Raw genomic sequence first — 20336 nt, 5'->3', positions numbered from 1 at the left:
CTCCTTCATGGTCAAATAGCCCTTACACAGCCTGGAGGTGTGTTTTGGGTCATTGTCCTGTTGAAAAATAAATGATGGTCCAACTAAACGCAAACCGGATGGAATAGCATGCCGCTGCAAGATGCTGTGGTAGCCATGCTGGTTCAGTATGCCTTCAAATTTGAATAAATCCCCAACAGTGTCACCAGCAAAGCACCATCTTACCTCCTCCATGCTTCACGGTGGGAACCAGGCATGTAGAGTCCATCCGTTCACCTTTTCTGCGTCGCACAAAGACACGGTGGTTGGAACCAAAGATCTCAAATTTGGACTCGTCAGACCAAAGCACAGATATCCACTGGTCTAATGTCCATTCCTTGTGTTCTTTAGCCCAAACAAGTCTCTTCTGCTTGTTGCCAAGGTGGTGCCTGCAGCCTCCATTAACCACTCTCTCTCCATCTGCCTTTCATTTCAATATCAATTTACAGTGACTCAGTGCCCCCGATTTCCCCCCTGTGGTTTCCTAGCAGATATTCTACCATGAAGGCCTGATTCACACAGTCTCCTTAACAGTTGTTCTAGAGATGTGTCTGCTGCTACAACTTTATGTGGCATTGACTTGGTCTCTAATCTTAGCTGCTGTTAACCTGCGATTTTTGAGGCTGGTGACTCTTGGTCTTCCTTTCCTGGGACGGTCCGCATGTGAGCCAGTTTCTTTGTAGCGCTTGATGGTTTTTGTGACTGCACTTGGGGACACTTTTAAAGTTTTCCCAAATTTTCGGACTGACCTTCATTTCTTAAATTAATGGCCACTCGTTTTTCTTTACTTAGAATTTGTATTATGGCAAGAAAAAAGCAGCTAACAGTCTATTCAGTAGGACTATCAGCTGTGTATCCACCTGACTTCTCCACAACGCAACTGATGGTCCCAACCCCATTTATTAGGCAAGAAATCCCACTTATTAAACCTGACAGGGCACACCTGTGAAGTGAAAACCATTTCAGGTGACTACCTCTTGAAGCTCATCAAGAGAATGCCAAGAGTGTGCAAAGCAGTAATCAAAGCAAAAGGTGCCTACTTTGAAGAACCTAGAATATGACGTATTTTCAGTTGTTTCACACTTTATGTATATAATTCCACATGTGTTAATTCATAGTTTTGATGCCTTCAGTGTGAATCTAAGATTTTCATAGTCGTGAAAATAAAGAAAACTCTCTGAATGAGAAGGTGTGTCCAAACTTTTGGTCTGTACCGTGTGTGAATATAATATATATATATATATATATATTATAATCTCTCAAAACCACTATAACTAGGATATTTAATGTTTTATACACTTATGAAAAAGCACAATAAAGTAAACGCTGTAAAATAAATTGGTGTCTAAAAACCAGTCCACCCAAATCTGCCTTCCAAAAACCATACAGTGCTCCTTTTCTTCTGCGCCCTGACATCAGTTTTCTGTAAACCGCAGAATCAGTGTTGGACTACTTTCACACTCGCGTTTTGGGCGAATCAGTCATGGATCTGCAGAAAAAACAGATCTGTTACAATAATACAACCGCATTTATCTGTCACAAACGGATCCATTTATATTATCTGTAACATAGCCAAGATGGATCCGTCATGAACCCCATTGACTTGCATTGTGTGCTAGGACGGATACGTTTGGTTCAGTTTCGTCAAGCACACGGCAAAACGCTGCAGGCAGCGTTCTGGTGTCCGCCTCCAGAGCAAAATGGAGACTGAACTGATGCAAACTGAGCGGATCCTTTTCCATTCAGAATGCATTAGGGCAAAACTGATCTGTTTTGGACAGCTTGTGAGAGCCCTGAGTAGATCTTGCAAACGGAAAACATGTGTGAAAGTAGCCTAATAGATATTGAGCTTTGTTTGGCTGTTAACCCTTGATGTGTTACAGGAATTTTTTTTATTAAAATGGAAAATCTGCCAAAAAAGTGAAATTTCATTTCCATTTTCCTTTTAATTCTTGTGAAACACCTAGAGGGTTAATGACGTTTGTAAAATCAGTTTTGAATAATTTTTGAGGGGTATAGTTTCTACAATGGGTGGTTTCTACTATGTAAGCCCCACAAAGTGACTTCAGAACTGAGTTTGTCCTTTTTAAAAGTGGATTTTAGAATTTTCTTAAAATTGCTTCTAAAGTTCTAAGCCTTTTAATGTCCTAAAAAAATAAAATGACATTTACAAAATGATGCCAACATAAATTAGACGTATGGGAAATGTTAAGTTATAAATATTTTGCGGCATCACTTTCTGTTTTTAAAAGCAGAGAAATTGAAATTTTGAAAAATTATCATGCCGTGAAATTGGCTTAGTCGAACCGTTGGTAAGTCCTAGAAATGGGGCCACAACATTTTTATTTTATTTTTCTCCCCAGACCACAAATACCTTTGTGAAATTTTAGACATACCCCCCCCCTCCCCCTTCATTATACAGGCAGCCCCTCTGAGTGGCAACAGAGGGCATCTGAGTATGAAATGCTCCACTCGGTGGGGCTGCCTGGGTGAAGGAGATGTTCAGCTTTGAACCCGAACAACCCCTTTTTAACTGATGATTTTAATTATAAAGTGTATGCATTGATAAAAGTTTTAATATCTCTGCTAGGTATAGAATGTCAAGCTAACCAAGCTTCAGCCACTTCAGAGGAATGCACTGTCGCATGGGGAGTGTGCAATGTAAGTATTTCAATTTCTGAACAGTCTACTACCCAAATTGCACCACTTGTCTCTGTTTTAGACTATGGCTACATGGTGACATGTCTTGCGCAACATTTCATGTAATATATTCCAATGATGTCAATGTGCGATGTTAGTTGCAAAAAGTCCATCCATTATTTATTGGTGTGACTGCTGCATCACAGTAGCAGCATGTCACATTGCAACACCATTGAAATACATTACATGAAATGTTGCATGACTTTCTTGTTGCACAACAAATGTCACCATGGAGCTCTTGCCTTAAAGGGGTTATCTGGAATTTTGATATTTATGGCATATCAGTGATCAATATATGATGGGTCAGTTTCCTAGCAGCCCTCCATACAGCTTTTGGAAGAGGCTGCTGTGTTTCCGTGAGAGCTGCAGCTTCTTCCTGGGCCAGTGATGTTGCGTTCGTCGGTATGGCCTTGCTGCAGCTCAGTCCTATCCAAGTGAATGAGCTTGGGTTGCAATACCAAGCACAGCCACTATACATTGTATGCTGCTGTGCTGTAAGTGGTGGAGAGACTGCTATGCTCACTGAAGTACAGGGGCTTCTTCGAACAGCTGATCAGTGGGGTTTCTGAGTGTGACTATCGGATATTGATGACCTATCCTGGTGCAACTTCAGGCGATACGGTAATTTAGCAAGGTATTCTTATCTGCGTATTTTAAAGTAGGAATCCGAAGTGGGCTTTGGTACCGAGGTACCAGCCAGTACCCAATCCCATTTGAGATTCCTGTTTTTTTTAAATGTTTTTAAATACGCAGATAGGAATACCATACTAATTCACCAGTCTCCTGCAACTTCGGGCAATACAAAGTTTGCCTACACGGAGCCGATAAATTTTAATGTGGTCCGGAAACTTAATTTAAAAAAAAAAATGTTTTTTAATAAATCGGCTTTACATCTGATTCGAAGCTCGTTTCACTCAAGCCCGTATTATATTTTTTTTTTTTTTTTTTTTTTTTTTTTTAGAAGTAGGGTTGTCACGAAACAAAATTTTGATTTGTATTGCGATACTTGATACCATTTGGGGAAAAATAAAACTCCAAAAAAAGCTGTGTACATTCTGCATTTTATGGAACGTTCAACCCATAATAGAACAACCCTATTGTGTTATTGTTTTGGTGGACAAGGTGACTAGAAAATGTTTATTTCTTTTTCTGTCACTGCGTTCACCGCATGTTTTTAAATTTTTTAACAGTTCAGGCTTTTTCGGACGTGGCGATGCAGAATATATTCTTCTATTGTGTTTATTTTTATATGTAAAATTGGTAAAGGGGGTGATTTAAACTTTTAATATTTTGGTGAGGTGTTGTGTGTGTGTGTGTGTGTGTGGCCGCACCCGACCACTATGACAAGTAGCTGCCATCTGCGGCAGTTAACCCCTGCGGCTATATAATTCTGCAGCCAGCACCCGCCTCCTGTCTATGAATTAATGGAAGAGTTATCTTCATTGCTGTCGCAGTGTGCCCCCCACCACCACCACCACTCAAGCCTCCCAGTATTAATCATTGGTGGCAGTGGCCTCCTCCTAATTAGTGGCAGCTTCTGATCGGAGCTCCAGCAGTGTAAGCCTGGGGCACCGATCGGTTACCATGGCAGGGAGTGTGTAAAATCCTATTCACCCTAATAGAAATCTATAAGGGTGAATAGGACAAGGGGGCTAAAAGTTTTTTTTTTTTTGTATAAATGAGAAATTTACAAAAAAGCTACACGTTAACATTAAACATCCTCACTTTCAGCAGATTTGTGTAGGAATCTTAGTTTTTTTCAAAAATGAAAATGCACAGAATATTGGCCTGAAAGTTCAGAGCATCAGTATCTGCCCTAAAAAAAAATCAATATCTGTTGACCCCTAATACTGAGGAGGGGTGGTTGTGGCCACTGTGCCACCAATGCATATAATTAATCTCTAAATACAAATGTATGCTCGGATGCTGGCCCTAAACATATCCAGCCTCAATGACTGGGTGTGCCCCCCCCCCCCCAGTGCTACCAGTGCTATCGTCTCATTGGTTGCAGTGGCGGCTGTGTCACAGTGGGTAGGGACTCCCTCCATCTCCACTGTGCATGGTACGTGCCGAGGACGGCGTGTGCCATGTTCTCGAAGAGATACTAGTTTAAAAAAAAAAAAACAATTACAGCTTGACAACGACATCTCATGCTGTTCACAAGTTGACTTTTATTGTCTGCTGAGACATGGCATCCCGCTCTTCTTGAAGGGTGGCCCTCAGGTCATTGAGGTTCTGGGGTACAGAGTTACGAGCCTCCACACGGTGACTCAGGTGATCCCATAGGTTATCAATTGGATTTGGGTCTGGAGAAAGTGCAGGCCACTCCATTTGAGGTAGTCTCCAGCAGCCATTCCCTAATGATGGGACTTTGATGAGCTGGCGCATTGTTGTCTATGAAGATGAAATTAAGCCTGTGGTGTTCATGCAGAGACACAATGACTGGATTAATGAGGTTATTTAAGTAGTATGTGTCGCTGTACCATTCACAAAGTGTAGGGCAGTTCATCATTTACTAGACACACCTGCCCACACTAACACCACAAAAGGCTTGTCTGGTGGCAACAGTGGCTGATGCATAGCGCTCTCCTTGATGTCTCCCAACAATCTACTTTTATCAGTGAACAGCACTAGGGCCCATTGGTCCTTTGTCCAGCATAGATGGCCCCTGGCCCATGTAAGACGATGATGCCTGTGGTCAGGTACTCTTGCAGGTCGTCTAGCATGCAGACCATGCTGATGTAAACTGTTTCAAATGGTTTGACTTAGGTGCCTCGTACTTCCCTTTTAAAGGGTTTCTACCACCAGAAATGCTGTTATGTAGCTGACTGACATTAGCGATGCGCTAATGTCAGCACTACATAACAGTATGTTTTTTGACATTTCTCCCTGCAGTCGTTTTGGTAAAATAAGCACTTTTTAGTTCGCCCTCCACCCACGCCTGCCCCGCCGCAGTGACAACTATTTATTTATTTATTTATTTATTTATTTATTTATTTATTTTGATCACTGCACAATCACTTTACAAGCGCTGCGGCGATAAAAATCAGTTTTGATATTTATCAATCGCAGCGGCCTCAGCTACTTCGCTAGCCTCCAATTTGTAAGACAGGCTTGCTTTTTTTTCTAGGGTAGTCTCAGGGAATACCCCCTAAATTTAGTAGTCCAAATGTCAAACAAGGGGTATTCTTCGGAAGAGGCCTACAGGCTTCTGACCCAGTCGGATTAGGAATGGAAACCCTCATCTGACGAATCCAGCGGGTCAAAATATGAACCTGTAGAAAGCAGTGGCAGTCTGACCCAAAGTTCGGACGAGGAGGTTGAGGTCCCTGATACCAACAGGCGTACCCAGCTACGCCACAGGTTGCACAGGATCCGCTTCAAGGGCAGCAGAGTGGGGCTGGTGCTGTCGGATTACGTGGTGAGGCATACACCAGCAGCGCAGCCCACCCTGGACCTAGTACCAGCACTGCCGTACAACATGGTGAGGTGGCGAGCACCAGAAGGGCAGTTGAAGCTGGTACGGTGGCACGTGCAATAGTTACCTCGTCGCAGCCACCGCACAGACAGGCCCGTAGAGTCCCTGAGGTGCTGGCAAACCCTGATTGGCAGTCCCCAACTTCAGCCGCACAATTAGTTCCCCCTTTCACCGCCCAATCTGGAGTTCGGGTTGAGACAGCTCAGATCGGTTCGGCACTGAGATTTTTTTAGCTGTTCTTGACTGCGGAGCAATTGGACATAGTGGTGGTAGAAACAAATCGGTATGCCGCTCAATTTATAGCCGCCAACCCGGGAAGCTATTATGCCCAGCCTTTCCGGTGGAAACCCGTCCAAGTTTCCGAATTAAATTATTTTCTGGGCCTTCTCCTCAACATGGGTCTAACCAAAAAGCATGAATTGCGGTCATATTGGTCCACGAACCCAATTCATCACATGCCCATGTTCTCTGCTGCCATGTCCAGGGCACGATTTGAGGCCATCTTGCGTTTCCTGCACTTTAGCGACAACACCACCTCCCGTCCCAGAGGCCACCCAGCTTTTGACCGGCTCCACAAAATTCGGCCCCTCATAGACCACTTCAACCAGAAATTTGCAGATTTGTATACCCCTGAGCAAAACATCTGCGTAGACGAGTCCCTTATACATTTTACCGGGCGCCTTGGCTTTAACCCCTTAAGGACCGGGCTCATTTTCACCTTAAGGACCAGGCCATTTTTTGCAAATCTGACCAGTGTCACTTTAAGTGCTGATAACTTTAAAACGCTTTGACTTATCCAGGCCATTCTGAGATTGTTTTTTCGTCACATATTGTACTTCATGACACTGGTAAAATAAAGTCAAAAAAATTAATTTTTTTGCATAATAAAATACCTAATTTACCAAAAATTTTGAAAAATTAGCAAATTTCAAAGTTTCAGTTTCTCTACTTCTGTAATACATAGTAATACCCCCAAAAATTGTGATGACTTAACATTCCCCATATGTCTACTTCATGTTTGAATTATTTTGGGAATGATATTTTATTTTTTGGGGATGTTACAAGGCTTAGAAGTTTAGAAGCAAATCTTGAAATTTTTCAGAAATTTACAAAAACCCAATTTTTAGGGACCACTACAGCTCTGAAGTCACTTTGCGAGGCTTACATAATAGAAACCGCCCAAAAATGACCCCATTCTATAAACTACACCCCTCAAGGTATTCAAAACTGATTTTACAAACTCCGTTAACCCTTTAGGTGTTGCACAAGAGTTATTGGCAAATTGGGATGAAATTTGAGAATTTCATTTTTTTGCCTAATTTTCCATTTTAACCCATTTTTTCCACTAACAAAGCAAGGGTTAACAGCCAAACAAGACTGTATCTTTATTGCCCTGACTCTGCTGTTTACAGAAACACCCAATATGTGTCCGTAAACTACTGTACGGCCACACAGTGGGGCGTAGAGTGAAAGGTGCGCCGTATGGTTTTTGGAAGCCAGATTTAGCTGGACAGTTTTTTTGACACCATGTCCCATTTGAAGCCCCCCTGATGCACCCCTAGAGTAGAAACTCCAAAAAAGTGACCCCATCTAAGAAACTACACCCCTCAAGGTATTCAAAACTGATTTTACAAACTTTGTCAACCCTTTAGGTGTTGCACAAGATTTAATGGAAAATAGAGATACAATTTCAAAATTTCACTTTTTTGGCAGATTTTCCATTTTAATATTTTTTTTCCAGTTACAAAGCAAGGGTTAACAGCCAAACAAAACTCATTATTTATGGCCCTGATTCTGTAGTTTACAGAAACACCCCATATGTGGTCGTAAACTGCTGTACGGGCACACGGCAGGGCGCAGAAGGAAAGGAATGCCATACGGTTTTTGGAAGGCAGATTTTGCTGGACAGTTTTTTTGACACCATGTCCCATTTGAAGCCCCCCTGATGCACCCCTAGAGTAGAAACTCCAAAAAAGTGACCCCATTTTAGAAAGTACGGAATAGGGTGGCAGTATTGTTGGTACTAGTTTAGGGTACATATGATTTTTGGTTGCTCTATATTACACTTTTTGTGCGGCAAGGTAACAAGAAATAGCTTTTTTGGCACTTTTTTTTTTTTTTGTTATTTACAACATTCATCTGACAGGTTAGATCATGTGGTAATTTTATAGAGCAGGTTGTCACGGACGCGGCGATACCTAATATGTATACAATTTTTTTTATTTATGTAAGTTTTATACAATAACTTCATTTTTAAAACCAAAAAATTGTTTAGTGTCTCCATAGTCTAAGAGCCATAGTTTTTACAGTTTTTGGGCGATTATCTTGAGTAGGGTCTAATTTTTTGCGGGATGAGATGACGGTTTGATTGGCACTATTTTGGGGTGCATATGACTTTTTGATCGCTTGCTATTACACTTTTTGTGACGTAAGATGGCAAAAAATTGCTTTTTTTACACTTTTTTTTTCTTTTTTTTTTACGGTGCTCACCTGAGGGGTTAGGTCATGTGATAATTTTATAGAGCCGGTCGATACGGACGCGGCGATACCTAATATGTATACTTTATTTTTATTTATAAAAGTTTTACACAATTATTTTATTTTTGAAACAAAAAAAATCATGTTTTAGTGTTTCCATAGTCTAAGAGCCATAGTTTTTTCAGTTTTTGGGCGATTATCTTGAGTAGGGTCTCATTTTTTGCGGGATGAGATGACGGTTTTATTGGTACTATTTTGGCGTACATGCGACTTTTTTAATCACTTTTATTACCTTTTTTGGGAAGTAAGGTGGGCAAAATTTCAATTTTCTCATAGTTTTTATTTTTTATTTTTATGGCGTTCACCGTGCGGGGAAAGTAACATGACCGTTTTATAGATCAGGTCGTTACGGACGCGGCGATACCTAATATGTGTAGTGTATTTTTTTTTTTTTATTCAGTGATAAATGTTTTTTTATTTTATCTTAACTTTTTTCACTTTTTTTAAAAAAAATTGGACCCAGACCCACTTGGTTCTTGAAGATCCAGTGGGTCTGATGTCTGTAAAATACAGTACAGAACCTATATAGGTTTCTGCACTGTATTTTACTTACACTGAACAGATCTATGCTTTCAGCACAGATCTGTTCAGCACCATGGACAGCAGGACGCCTGAGCAGGCGTCCTGTTGCCATGGGAACCTTCCCCGTCTGTCACAACTTCGCAGACGGGGAAGGGTGAGGACGGGGCTTCTGGGGGCTCTCTCCCTCTCCCATCGGGGGGCTGCAAAGGCACAGCAGCCCCCCGATCGGAGAGGGAGGGAGCTCCTTGCGCTGTTAACCTTTTCCATACAGCGGTCCGTACGGACCGCTGCATGGAAAGGGTTAAACGGCTGACATCGCATCACCGATGTCAGCCGTTTATACCAGGGTGCCAGCAATGTGCTGGCACCCTGGTATAACCCACTAGACGCCAACGATTATGCAATGGGAGGCGGGCGGGGGATCGCGATCCCGCCTGCCGCACCGCCCGCCTCCCGCAACGCCCCACTGCCTGCGACACCCCCCCTGCACCACCCGCCGCCATCAAATCATGCAGGGGTGCAGGGGGAGGGGGCGCAATATTGATTTTAGGCACTCTGAAGTTTCTGATCCCCGCGGTCAGGGACCGCGGGGATCAGAAACTGCAAAAAGCGCAGCAAACCGCAGGTCTGACTTGACCTGCGGTTTGCTGTGATCGCTGACACGGGGGGGTCAAATGACCCCCCCCCTGCATTGTTACGGGATGCCGGCTGAATGATTTCAGCCGGCGTCCCGTTCCGATTAACCCCCGCGGCGCCGGAATGCAGATTTTAAGTCAGGACGTACCGGTACGTCCTCGGTCCTTAAGGACTCGGGAAATAGGGCGTACCGGTACGTCCTCGGTCCTTAAGGGGTTAAACAATACATCCCAAGCAAGTGCGCCCGGTATGGGGTCAAATAGTATAAGCTCTGTGAAAGGGCCCACAGGCTATACGCAAAAATTTTGTGTCTGAGGGTTAAGATCAGACCCTGGAGCCGGTCGCTTGCCCTGACTACCTGGGGGGCAGTGGGAAGACAGTCTGGGACTTGGTGTCACCCTTATTTGGCAAGGGGTACCATCTTTATGTGGACAATTTTTACACAAGTGTGCCCCTCTTCAGGCATTTGTTTTTAGAACAGATTAGCTGCTGTGGCACCGCGCAACCTAGTCGCCGGGGCTTCCCCCAACGGCTCGTTACCACCCGTCTTGCAAGGGGGGAGAGGGCTGCCTTGTGTAACGAAGAACTGCTTGCGGTGAAATGGAGAGACAGGCGTGACGTTTACATGCTCTCCTCCATTCACGCAGACACGACAATACAAATTGAACGAGCAACCACGTGTCATTGAAAAGCCCCTCTGTGTCCACGACTATAATTCGCTCATGGGAGGGGTGGACTTCAATGACCAGATGTTGGCTCCTTATTTAGTTTCCAGACGCTGGTATAAGAGTGTCTGTATATTTAATTCAATTGGCTGTATATAATAGTTTTGTTCTCTACAGTAAGGCTGGGAGAACAGGATCCTTCCTCAAATTTCAGGAAGAGATCATCGAGAACCTCCTGTATCCAGGAGGTTCCGTGGCCCCATTCACCAGTGTAGTGAGCAATCTACACGAGCGACATTTCTCCAATGTCGTTGCTGGTACCTCAACCCAACAGTCACCCTGAAAAAGATGTCATGTCTGTAGCAGGAGTGGAATAAGGCGTGACACCCGCTATTTCTGTCCTGACTGCCCTGACCACCCTGCCCTATGCTTAGGGGAGTGTTTCCGCAAGTACCACACACAGGTACACTTAGCATAGGGATTGCATCGCACAGGACAGGCACACAGGGCTATTAGGGCCCATTCACACAGAGCTGCCGCAAACATCTCCTTTCACCCGGGACAAAGTGCATAATGTACTTCGCCACATCTCTGGGCGATTTGAGCTTTGCACATTGTCCCATGGGGAAGGAGAGGTTTGTCCTATAAAGGTTAAAAAAAAATATATATATATATCACCGGTAAGCAAAAAAGTTAATGTTCTGTTCAAAAAGTTAAATAAAGTTTATATGTTCCGTTCAAATGTTACTATAAAGTTAATAAATTTATTGCGTTGCGGCCTGGTTTTTTTTCTTTTGTTTTTTTTACCTTCCAGGTGGACCAACCGATCGACTAGCTGCAGCACAGATGTGCATTCTGACAGAAGCATTGTGCGTCTGTCAGATTACACAAAAGTCGGTGTATGCGGCGCTGCAAGACGAGATTCCTCCTCTGCAGTAAAAGATGCGTTTGCCGAGGCCTATGAGCTGAGGGGGCGGCGGTGTTCATATGCTTTGGCAAACGCTTTGTATATGTGTGTGTGTGTGTGTGTGTGTGTGTATGTGTATATATATATATATATATATATATATATATATATATATATATATATATATATATATATATATATATATATATATATATATATATATATATATATATATATATATATATATATAATAAATCCTGGCAATGATTTATTCATCCACATGGATTGATGTGAATGGAGCAATCGGGTTTGCCAGGGCATACGAGCTAAGTGGGTATGGATGTTGGGCGGAGCTCCTATGTCCTGGCAGACGCGTTTCCCCTTTTTTTTTTGGTGGCAGAGATTTTTTTTTCATCCACATTGATCGATGCAAATGAAGAAATCTGTGCCGTTCATTTTTTTTTTTTTTTTCTTTCAGCCCAGAGGCTTTGGAAAGAAGACACCCCAAGGTATTCACTGAGGGGCATTTTGAGTCCATGGAAGATTGAAAATTTTGTCCCAAGTTAGCGGAAAGAGAGACTGAGAAAAAACAAAAAAATATCAATTTCCGCTAACGTGCCAAAAAATAAATAAAAATTCAATGAACTCTCCATACGCCTCATTGAATACCTTGGGGTGTCTTCTTTCCAAAATGGGGTCACATGTGGGATATTTATACTGCCCTGGCATTTTAGGGGCCCTAAAGCGTGAGAAGTCTGGGATCCAAATGTCTAAAAATGCCCTCCTAAAAGAAATGTGGGCCCCTTCGCGCATCTAGGCTGCAAAAAAGTGTCACACATGTGGTATCGCCGTACTCAGGAGAAGTTGGGCAATGTGTTTTGGGGTGTCATTTTACATATACCCATGCTGGGTGAGATAAATATCGTGGTCAAATGCCAACTTTGTTTAAAAAAATTGCAAACGTTGTCTTTTGCCGAGTTATTTCTCTCACCCAGCATGGGTATATGTAAAAAGACACCCCAAAACACATATCCCAACTTCTTCTGAGTACGGCGATACCACATGTGTGACACTTTTTTTGCAGCCTAGGTGGGCAAAGGGGCCCACATTCCAAAGAGCACCTTTAGGATTTCACAGGGCATTTTTTACACATTTTGATTTCAAACTACTTCTCACGCATTAGGGCCCCTAAAATACCAGGGCAGTATAACTACCCCACAAGTGACCCCATTTTGGAAAGAAGACACCCCAAGGTATTTCATGATGAGCATAGTGAGTTCATGGAAGTTTTAATTTTGTCACAATTTAGTGGAATATGAGACTTTGTAAGGAAAAAAAAAATCATCATTTTCCGCTAACTTGTGACCAAAAAGTTCTATGAACTCACTATGCCCATCAGCGAATACCTTAGGGCAGGCATGTCAAAACTGCAGCCCTCCAGCTGCTGAAAAACTACAACTCCCAGCATGCCCTAATAGCTGTAAGCTATCCAGGCATGCTGGGAGTTGTAGTTTTGCAACAGCTGGAGGGCCACACTTTGGACATGCCTGCCTTAGGGTGACTCCTTTCCGAAATGGGGTTATTTGTGGGGTTTTTCTACTGTCTGGGCATTGTAGAACCTCAGGAAACAGGACAGGTGCTCAGAAAGTCAGAGCTGCTTCAAAAAGCGGAAATTCACATTTTTGTACCATAGTTTGTAAACGCTATAACTTTTACCCTAACTTTTTTTTTTTTTTTTTTTTTTTTATCAAAGACATGTAGAACAATAAAGTTAGAGAAAATTTTATGTATAGATGTCGTTTTTTTGTAAAATTTTACAACTGAAAGTGGAAAAATAGAAATTTTATTTTTTGCAAAACTTTCGATTAATAACAAAAGTAAAAATGTCAGCAGCAATGAAATACCACCAAATGAAAGCTCTATTGGTGAGAAGAAAAGGTGGCAAGTTGCATGACTGAGCAATAAACGGTGAAAGTAGTGTAGTGCAGAATTGTAAAAAGTGGTCTAGTCATTAAAGGGATTCTGTCACCTCCCCTAAGCCAAAAAACGATTTTAAAGCGGCCATGAAGCACAGCTTACCTGGATTAGGCTGTGCTCTTTTATCTTGAAATCCGTCCAGCAGTTACTGCAAAAAACGACTTTGATTGATATGTAAATGTGTCCTGAAGGTGCCCAGAGGGGCGTTTTTTTCTTCTTAGAGAGCCCAGTACCGCCCCTCTTTCAGTGCCCAGCCCGCCTTCCTTGTACTGTCTAACCGCCGCCCCCAGCCTGCCACAGCCTCTCCTGCCTCTCCTCCCCCTCCCTCACGCCGAACGAACTTTCGCACAGGCGCAGTAACCACTGAGGGCTGCGCCTGTGCGATCAGCAGGAGACTGAGGGCAGCAGCTTCATCTTAGTCACTGGGCATGCGCCGAGCCCAGTGACGTCCGATGCTCGCTCTTCCCTCAGTCAGCAAAAAAGTGTAAAAAAAAAAAAATGGAATCCATCTCCTCCATTGTACCTTTTAATTAAAAAAAAAGGGGGCATGTATGACATCCGTAGATCTCAAGGACGCATACCATCACGTGGCTATACATCAAAATTCGCTAAAATATCTCCATTTTGCATTGCCAAGTCCTGGTCACAAAATTCATCATTTTCAATTCTGCGCCCTTCCATTTGGCATTTCAGCCGCACCAAGGGTCTTTACCAAACTTATAGTGGAAATGTTGTCCTCCCTCAGGAAAGAGGGACTCGTAATTTTCCCATATCTAGACTATTTTCTTCTATTGGGAAATTCAGAAGTCAAAACAGTCGCAAATACACAGACCTTCTTACAGAAAGTTTCCAGCCTAGGTTGGCTGATAAATATAAAAAAAAATCTTCCCTAATTCCGTCATTTCCGTATTTCTTGGGGTAATACTAGATTCAGAAGCCCAAAAGACCTTACTACCTCAGGCAAAAATAAAAGCCATAATAGAGAAAATGTGAAGATTTCAAACTCAAACGGCACCTCTATCAGGAACGCCATGAGCATCTTGGGTCTCGTGACCTCCTGTATAACAGCGGTTGCCCGGAGCCAAGCCCACACCAGGACCATCCAATCCTGGATATTGAACAATTAGAACAAACATCAGTCATCCTTGGACAGGATAATAAAAATCCCCTTGCAAGTAAAAATACATCTAAATTGGTGGAAAATGGAAACCAATCTAACCAGTGTGGGGCTTCTTGCAAAAAGAACCAGGAGTACAAGTGGTAACCAACGCAAGCGCAACAGGATGGGGTGCAATGGTGGCCTCCTCAAGCTGGCAAGGAAAATGTCCGGAACTAATAAAAAACGAGTCATCAAACTTCAGGGTGTTAAGAGCGGTCTGGGAGGCCCTAAAATGAAATCTGTCTCTATTAAGCAGATAACGCCTAAAAATATTCTCGGACAATACAACAGCAGTTGCTTAGCTGAAGCACAAGGTCCGAAAAACTAAAATCCTTAACAAGAAATGTTTTTTCCTGGGCAGAAAGAAACGTCTTATCTATCACAGCCATTCACTTGAAAGGCTCAGAAAATACTGAGGCAGATTTTCTAAGCAGACAAACTCTAGACCCAGTAGAATGGTCCTTAAATCCAGTCATATTTCAAAAACTTATAAACGGGTGGGGCCAACCTCAAATAGACTAAGGCTACTTTCACACTTGCGTTCAGAGTGGATCCGTCTGGGGTCTGCACAGACTGATCCGCTCATATAATGCAGACGATGGGATCCGTTCAGAACGGATCCGTCTGCATTATATTTTAGAAAAAATTCTAAGTGTGAAAGTAGCTCAAACGGATCCGTCCAGACTTTACATTGAAAGTCAATGGGGGACGGATCCGTTTGAAAATTGAGCCATATTGTGTCAACTTCAAACGGATCCGTCCCCATTGACTTACAATGTAAGTCTGGACGGATCCAGCTGCAGTGAGGAGATAGGTGATGACGTGAATTGTCGCGTCTCGTTCTCCCCCTCCGCTGGCCTCCTCCCTCCAAGCTCCCGGCTCTATCCGAACAGCTGATGCTGAACAGCTGATGGCTTGTGCCGCGACGCTGCGCTGTATTTGGTCGGGCCGTTGGGCTATCCTGCTCGCGGCTAGAAGACGCTAGGCTGTTGCTGTGGGTGCTCTCTCTCCTCGCTTGGCTCTGGACTGCTCCTCTCTTCGTTGCTGGGTCTGTTCCCCTGTCTCCGGATCTGGCTGCCTTGCTGTCCCGCCTCTCGCCCTCCATCAGCTGATGCGCGGTGGGTCCTCCCGCTCCTCTGCCTGCTGTGCCTCTCCACCGGTCCTGATCATTCGGCTCTGGCCTGGATGTGGGGATCTCGTCAGGACTGCCGTTTACCAGGCTGCCCCACCACCCTGCCGCTTTGCCTGCTACGGACTCCTGCTACCCTGGCTTCCATCCTGGTCACCTCCTATTTGAACTGCTGTCTTCCCTCCCTCCGGCTCCGAATTTCTGCCACAGCAGTGGCGTGCATCGGGACTAGGATTCTTTCCTCCGGACACGTGAGAATACAGTAGAATTCTGTTTTTTTTATTTATTTTTTTATTTTTATTTTTATTTTATCTTTGCCGTTTTGCTGGTTTTCTGGCTACATTGCCGCCCGCCCTGAGGAGATAGATCTTTGTTGGAATTTTACTGTCTGCTTTTTCTCCTGTTTTCTTGGTGAGGGGGGAATTTAAAGGGGAGAAGAAAGAGGAAAGGGGGAAAAAAAATAAAAAAAGGGGGAAGGGAAGAAAAAGAAAGGGGGGAGAAAAAAAAGCCCCAAAACGACGTTCAGTCGACTCCTCTGCAACTAAGTCGGGGTCTAAGACTCCAGAGAATAAAATTGAGAAGTTTCTGAAATCGCCTTTCCCAAATGAAAAGAATCCAGATAAAACTAAACCCCCTGCTAATTTGAGAAAGTTTGCTAAAACTCCCCAAAATGACGAACCTTCCGAGGACAGACTAGAGGACGTAGAACAGGAGGCAGGCGAGGAAGGCCTCTTTGCACAAACGCGAACTGAATATGATCCATCTCTCTTGGATAAAATTCTCTGTGCCGTGGAAAACAACGGCACTTTAGTGCAAGGGATGTCCACTCGCGACCAAATTCTTTATGTGGAAAAATCAGTTGTCTCTTCGCAAAATGACATGGACATGCTAAAATCTAGAACTATGCTTCTTGCCTCAGAAAATCAAGCACTCCAAAATAAGTTAGAAGACCTTTGAAAATAGGTCAAGGCGAAACAACGTTCGCATAATTGGCTTCCCAGAAGGAGTTGAAGGCCGACACCTAGAGGAACAACTTAAAGATGTGGTTATGCACAGTCTTGGCAGCGATAACTTCTCTATGTTTCAAATAGAAAGAGCTCACCGAATCCCAGGAGGGAAACCCATCCCAGGGAGGCCGCCGCGCGCAATTTTAATGAAATTATTACTGTCCGCTGACAGAGACATGATATTGAGAAGAGCAAGAGAATGTACACCCATTGAATATCAGAGTACTAAACTGCTCTTCTTCCCTGATTTCTCGCGCCAGACTCAGGAAAAAAGAAGAAATTTCATAGAGATAAAGAAACGCCTGGCGTCCAAGGAGATTAAATACTCTCTACAGTATCCAGCGAAACTAAGAGTGATCCATAATGGGACTCCCTTTTTTTTTTTTTTTTTGAGACACCACAACAAGTGTTAGATTGGATGGATCAAAAGGGCATTTGAAATTGTGTACCTTCATGATTGAAGGGACGGACGGGAGGTGGGGCTAGAATGGGGGAGAACGGCCGGAGGTTAGAGGTTCGCTGAGTAGATCGGGCGGATCAATGGAGAAGGGGGTGTGGGAGGGAAAGGGGGGGAGGGAACCCACCTTGCAGGCATGGGTGTTTTTTTTTTTTTTTTTTTCCTTTTTTTATGGTTGTAATTGATGTCCACTAGATTGGTATCTTGGAATGTCAGAGGGCTCGGGGAAAAGGTAAAAAGGCAGGCGTTTATGGATGCATTAAAAAGATACCTTCCAGCAATCATCTGCATAGTAGAAACTCCTCTAGCTAAAGAAACTGTGTCCCGTCTGACAACGGGATGGTATTCTCAATCTTATCACTCCACCTTCAGTGGCTCCTCTAGGGGCGTCTCAGTTCTTATTCATAAATCCATAAACTTCACCCTTATAAAATACCATTTTACCATCATTTTCCTGCATGGTGAGCTGTATGGCTACAGCTATATCCTCGCTTTTTTTTTACATGCCATTTTCAATGTATTCACTGACCCAGTTAATGCTTTTTTCTGAAAAAAGACCAGAATGTCGGCTGATCTTGATGGGAGATTTTAACGCGGTTATGGACCCTAACAGAGAGAGATTTACATCAGATGCAGAATGGCGGAGGAACTCTTGTAATTCCCCGCTGCCCCAGTTCTGTTTGGAGGTGGGGGTGGTGGACATATGGGAGCATCTTGGCGGAGGAAAGAGAGTATTCCTGCGTCAGCAGGGGTGGCAGAGCAATGTCTAGGATTGATCTAGCATTCACTAATGAGAGCAATTTGAGTAATATCCGTAAGATGCGATACGGAGTAAGAACAGTTTCGGACCACTCACCCGTATGGATTGAGGTTTGCACTGGGGAGAACAAGGATACGAGGGGGCTAGGATTTAAGTTGAATCCATATTGGCTCACTATTATGGATAATCTTCAGTCTATCAAATTGCTGATTTCTTCCTTTTGGGAGGTGAATCTACCCTCTGCTAACATCAATATGGTAGGGGACGCTTTGAAAGCATACCTGAGTTTTTTTTTTTATAAGTGAGATCGCTACAGCAAAGAGAACATTTAAGAGGAAGGAGGAGGAATTGGCTAAGACTTCGGCATCTGCAACTGAGTATAACAGGGAAGAGATGCAGAAGGCTAGTTGCTTCTTGGAGAATTATGTAACAGAAGGCAAATCACAGGGTATTCTTTAACCACTTCAGCCCCGCTAGCTGAAACCCCCTTCATGACCAGAGCACTTTTTTTACATTTCGGCACTACACTCCTTTCACCGTTTATCGCTCGGTCATGCAACTTACCACCCAAATGAATTTTACCTCCTTTTCTTCTCACTAATGGAGCTTTCATTTGGTGGTATTTTATTGCTGCTGACATTTTTACTTTTTTTGTTATTAATCGAAATGTAACGATTTTTTTGCAAAAAAATGAAATTTTTCACTTTCAGCTGTAAAATTTAGCAAAAAAAACGACATCCATATATAAATTTTTCGCTAAATTTATAGTTCTACATGTCTTTGATAAAAAAAAAATGTTTGGGCAAAAAAAAAAAATGGTTTGGGTAAAAGTTATAGTGTTTACAAACTATGGTACAAAAATGTGAATTTCCGCTTTTTGAAGCAGCTCTGACTTTCTGAGCACCTGTTATGATTCCTGAGGTTCTACAATGCCCAAACAGTAGAAAACCCCCACAAATGACCTCATTTCGGAAAGTAGACACCCTAAGGTATTCGCTGATGGGCATAGTGAGTTCATAGAACTTTTTATTTTTTGTCACAAGTTAGCGGAAAATGATGATGATTTTTTATTTTTATTTTTTTCTTACAAAGTCTCATATTCCACTAACTTGCGACAAAAAATAAAAAATTCTAGGAACTCGCCATGCCCCTCACGGAATACCTTGGGGTGTCTTCTTTCCAAAATGGGGTCACTTGTGGGGTAGTTATACTGCCCTGGCAATTTAGGGGCCCAAATGTGTGAGAAGAACTTTGCAATCGAAATGTGTAAAAAATGACCGGTGAAATCCGAAAGGTGCACTTTGGAATATGTGCCCCTTTGCCCACCTTGGCTGCAAAAAAGTGTCACACATCTGGTATCGCCGTACTCAGGAGAAGTTGGAGAATGTGTTTTGGAGTGTCATTTTACATATACCCATGCTGGGTGAGAGAAATATCTTGGCAAAAGACAACTTTTCCAATTTTCTTATACAAAGTTGGCATTTGACCAAGATATTTTTCTCACCCAGCATGGGTATATGTAAAATGACACCCCAAAACACATTCCCCAACTTCTCCTGAGTACGGCGATACCACATGTGTGACACTTTTTTGCAGCCAAGGTGGGCAAAGGGGCACATATTCCAAAGTGCACCTTTCGGATTTCACCGGTCATTTTTTACACATTTCGATTGCAAAGTTCTTCTCACACATTTGGGCCCCTAAATTGCCAGGGCAGTATAACTACGCCACAAGTGACCCCATTTTGGAAAGAAGACACCACAAGGTATTCCGTGAGGGGCACGGCGAGTTCCTAGAATTTTTTATTTTTTGTTGCAAGTTAGTGGAATATGAGACTTTGTAAGGAAAAAAGAAAAAAAAATGAAAAAATCATCATTTTCCGCTAACTTGTGGCAAAAAATAAAAAATTCTAGGAACTCGCCGTGCCCCTCACGGAATACCTTGGGGTGTCTTCTTTCCAAAATGGGGTCACTTGTGGGGTAGTTATACTGCCCTGGCAATTTAGGGGCCCAAATGTGTGAGAAGTACCTTGCAATCAAAATCTGTAAAAAATGGCCTGTGAAATCCGAAAGGTGCACTTTGGAATGTGTGCCCCTTTGCCCACCTTGGCTGCAAAAAAGTGTCACACATCTGGTATCGCCGTACTCAGGAGAAGTTGGAGAATGTGTTTTGGAGTGTCATTTTACATATAACCATGCTGGGTGAGAGAAATATCTTGGCAAAAGATAACTTTTCCCATTTTTTTATACAAAGTTGGCATTTGACCAAGATATTTTTCTCACCCAGCATGGGTATATGTAAAATGACACCCCAAAACACATTGCCCAACTTCTCCTGAGTACGGCGATACCACATGTGTGACACTTTTTTGCAGCCTAGATAC

The 20336-nt window shown here is 43.0% G+C and overlaps 1 protein-coding gene across 2 annotated transcripts in view; it reads left to right on the top strand.

The window, feature by feature from the left end:
• The window catches only part of RBX1 (ring-box 1), a 69950-nt gene that overhangs the window by 19956 nt on the left and 29658 nt on the right, over nt 1-20336 (top strand). For both annotated transcript variants that reach the window (XM_044301592.1, XM_044301593.1), the window contains exon 3: nt 2609-2679. In XM_044301592.1, the coding sequence (XP_044157527.1) occupies nt 2609-2679 (71 nt within the window). The remainder of the gene's footprint in view (nt 1-2608; nt 2680-20336) is intronic.

This window comes from Bufo gargarizans, chromosome 7 (genome assembly GCF_014858855.1).
Source record: "Bufo gargarizans isolate SCDJY-AF-19 chromosome 7, ASM1485885v1, whole genome shotgun sequence".
NCBI lineage: Eukaryota > Metazoa > Chordata > Amphibia > Anura > Bufonidae > Bufo > Bufo gargarizans.
The sequence above is the reverse complement of the archived record's forward strand: the minus strand, read 5'-3'. Positions and strand labels throughout refer to the sequence as shown.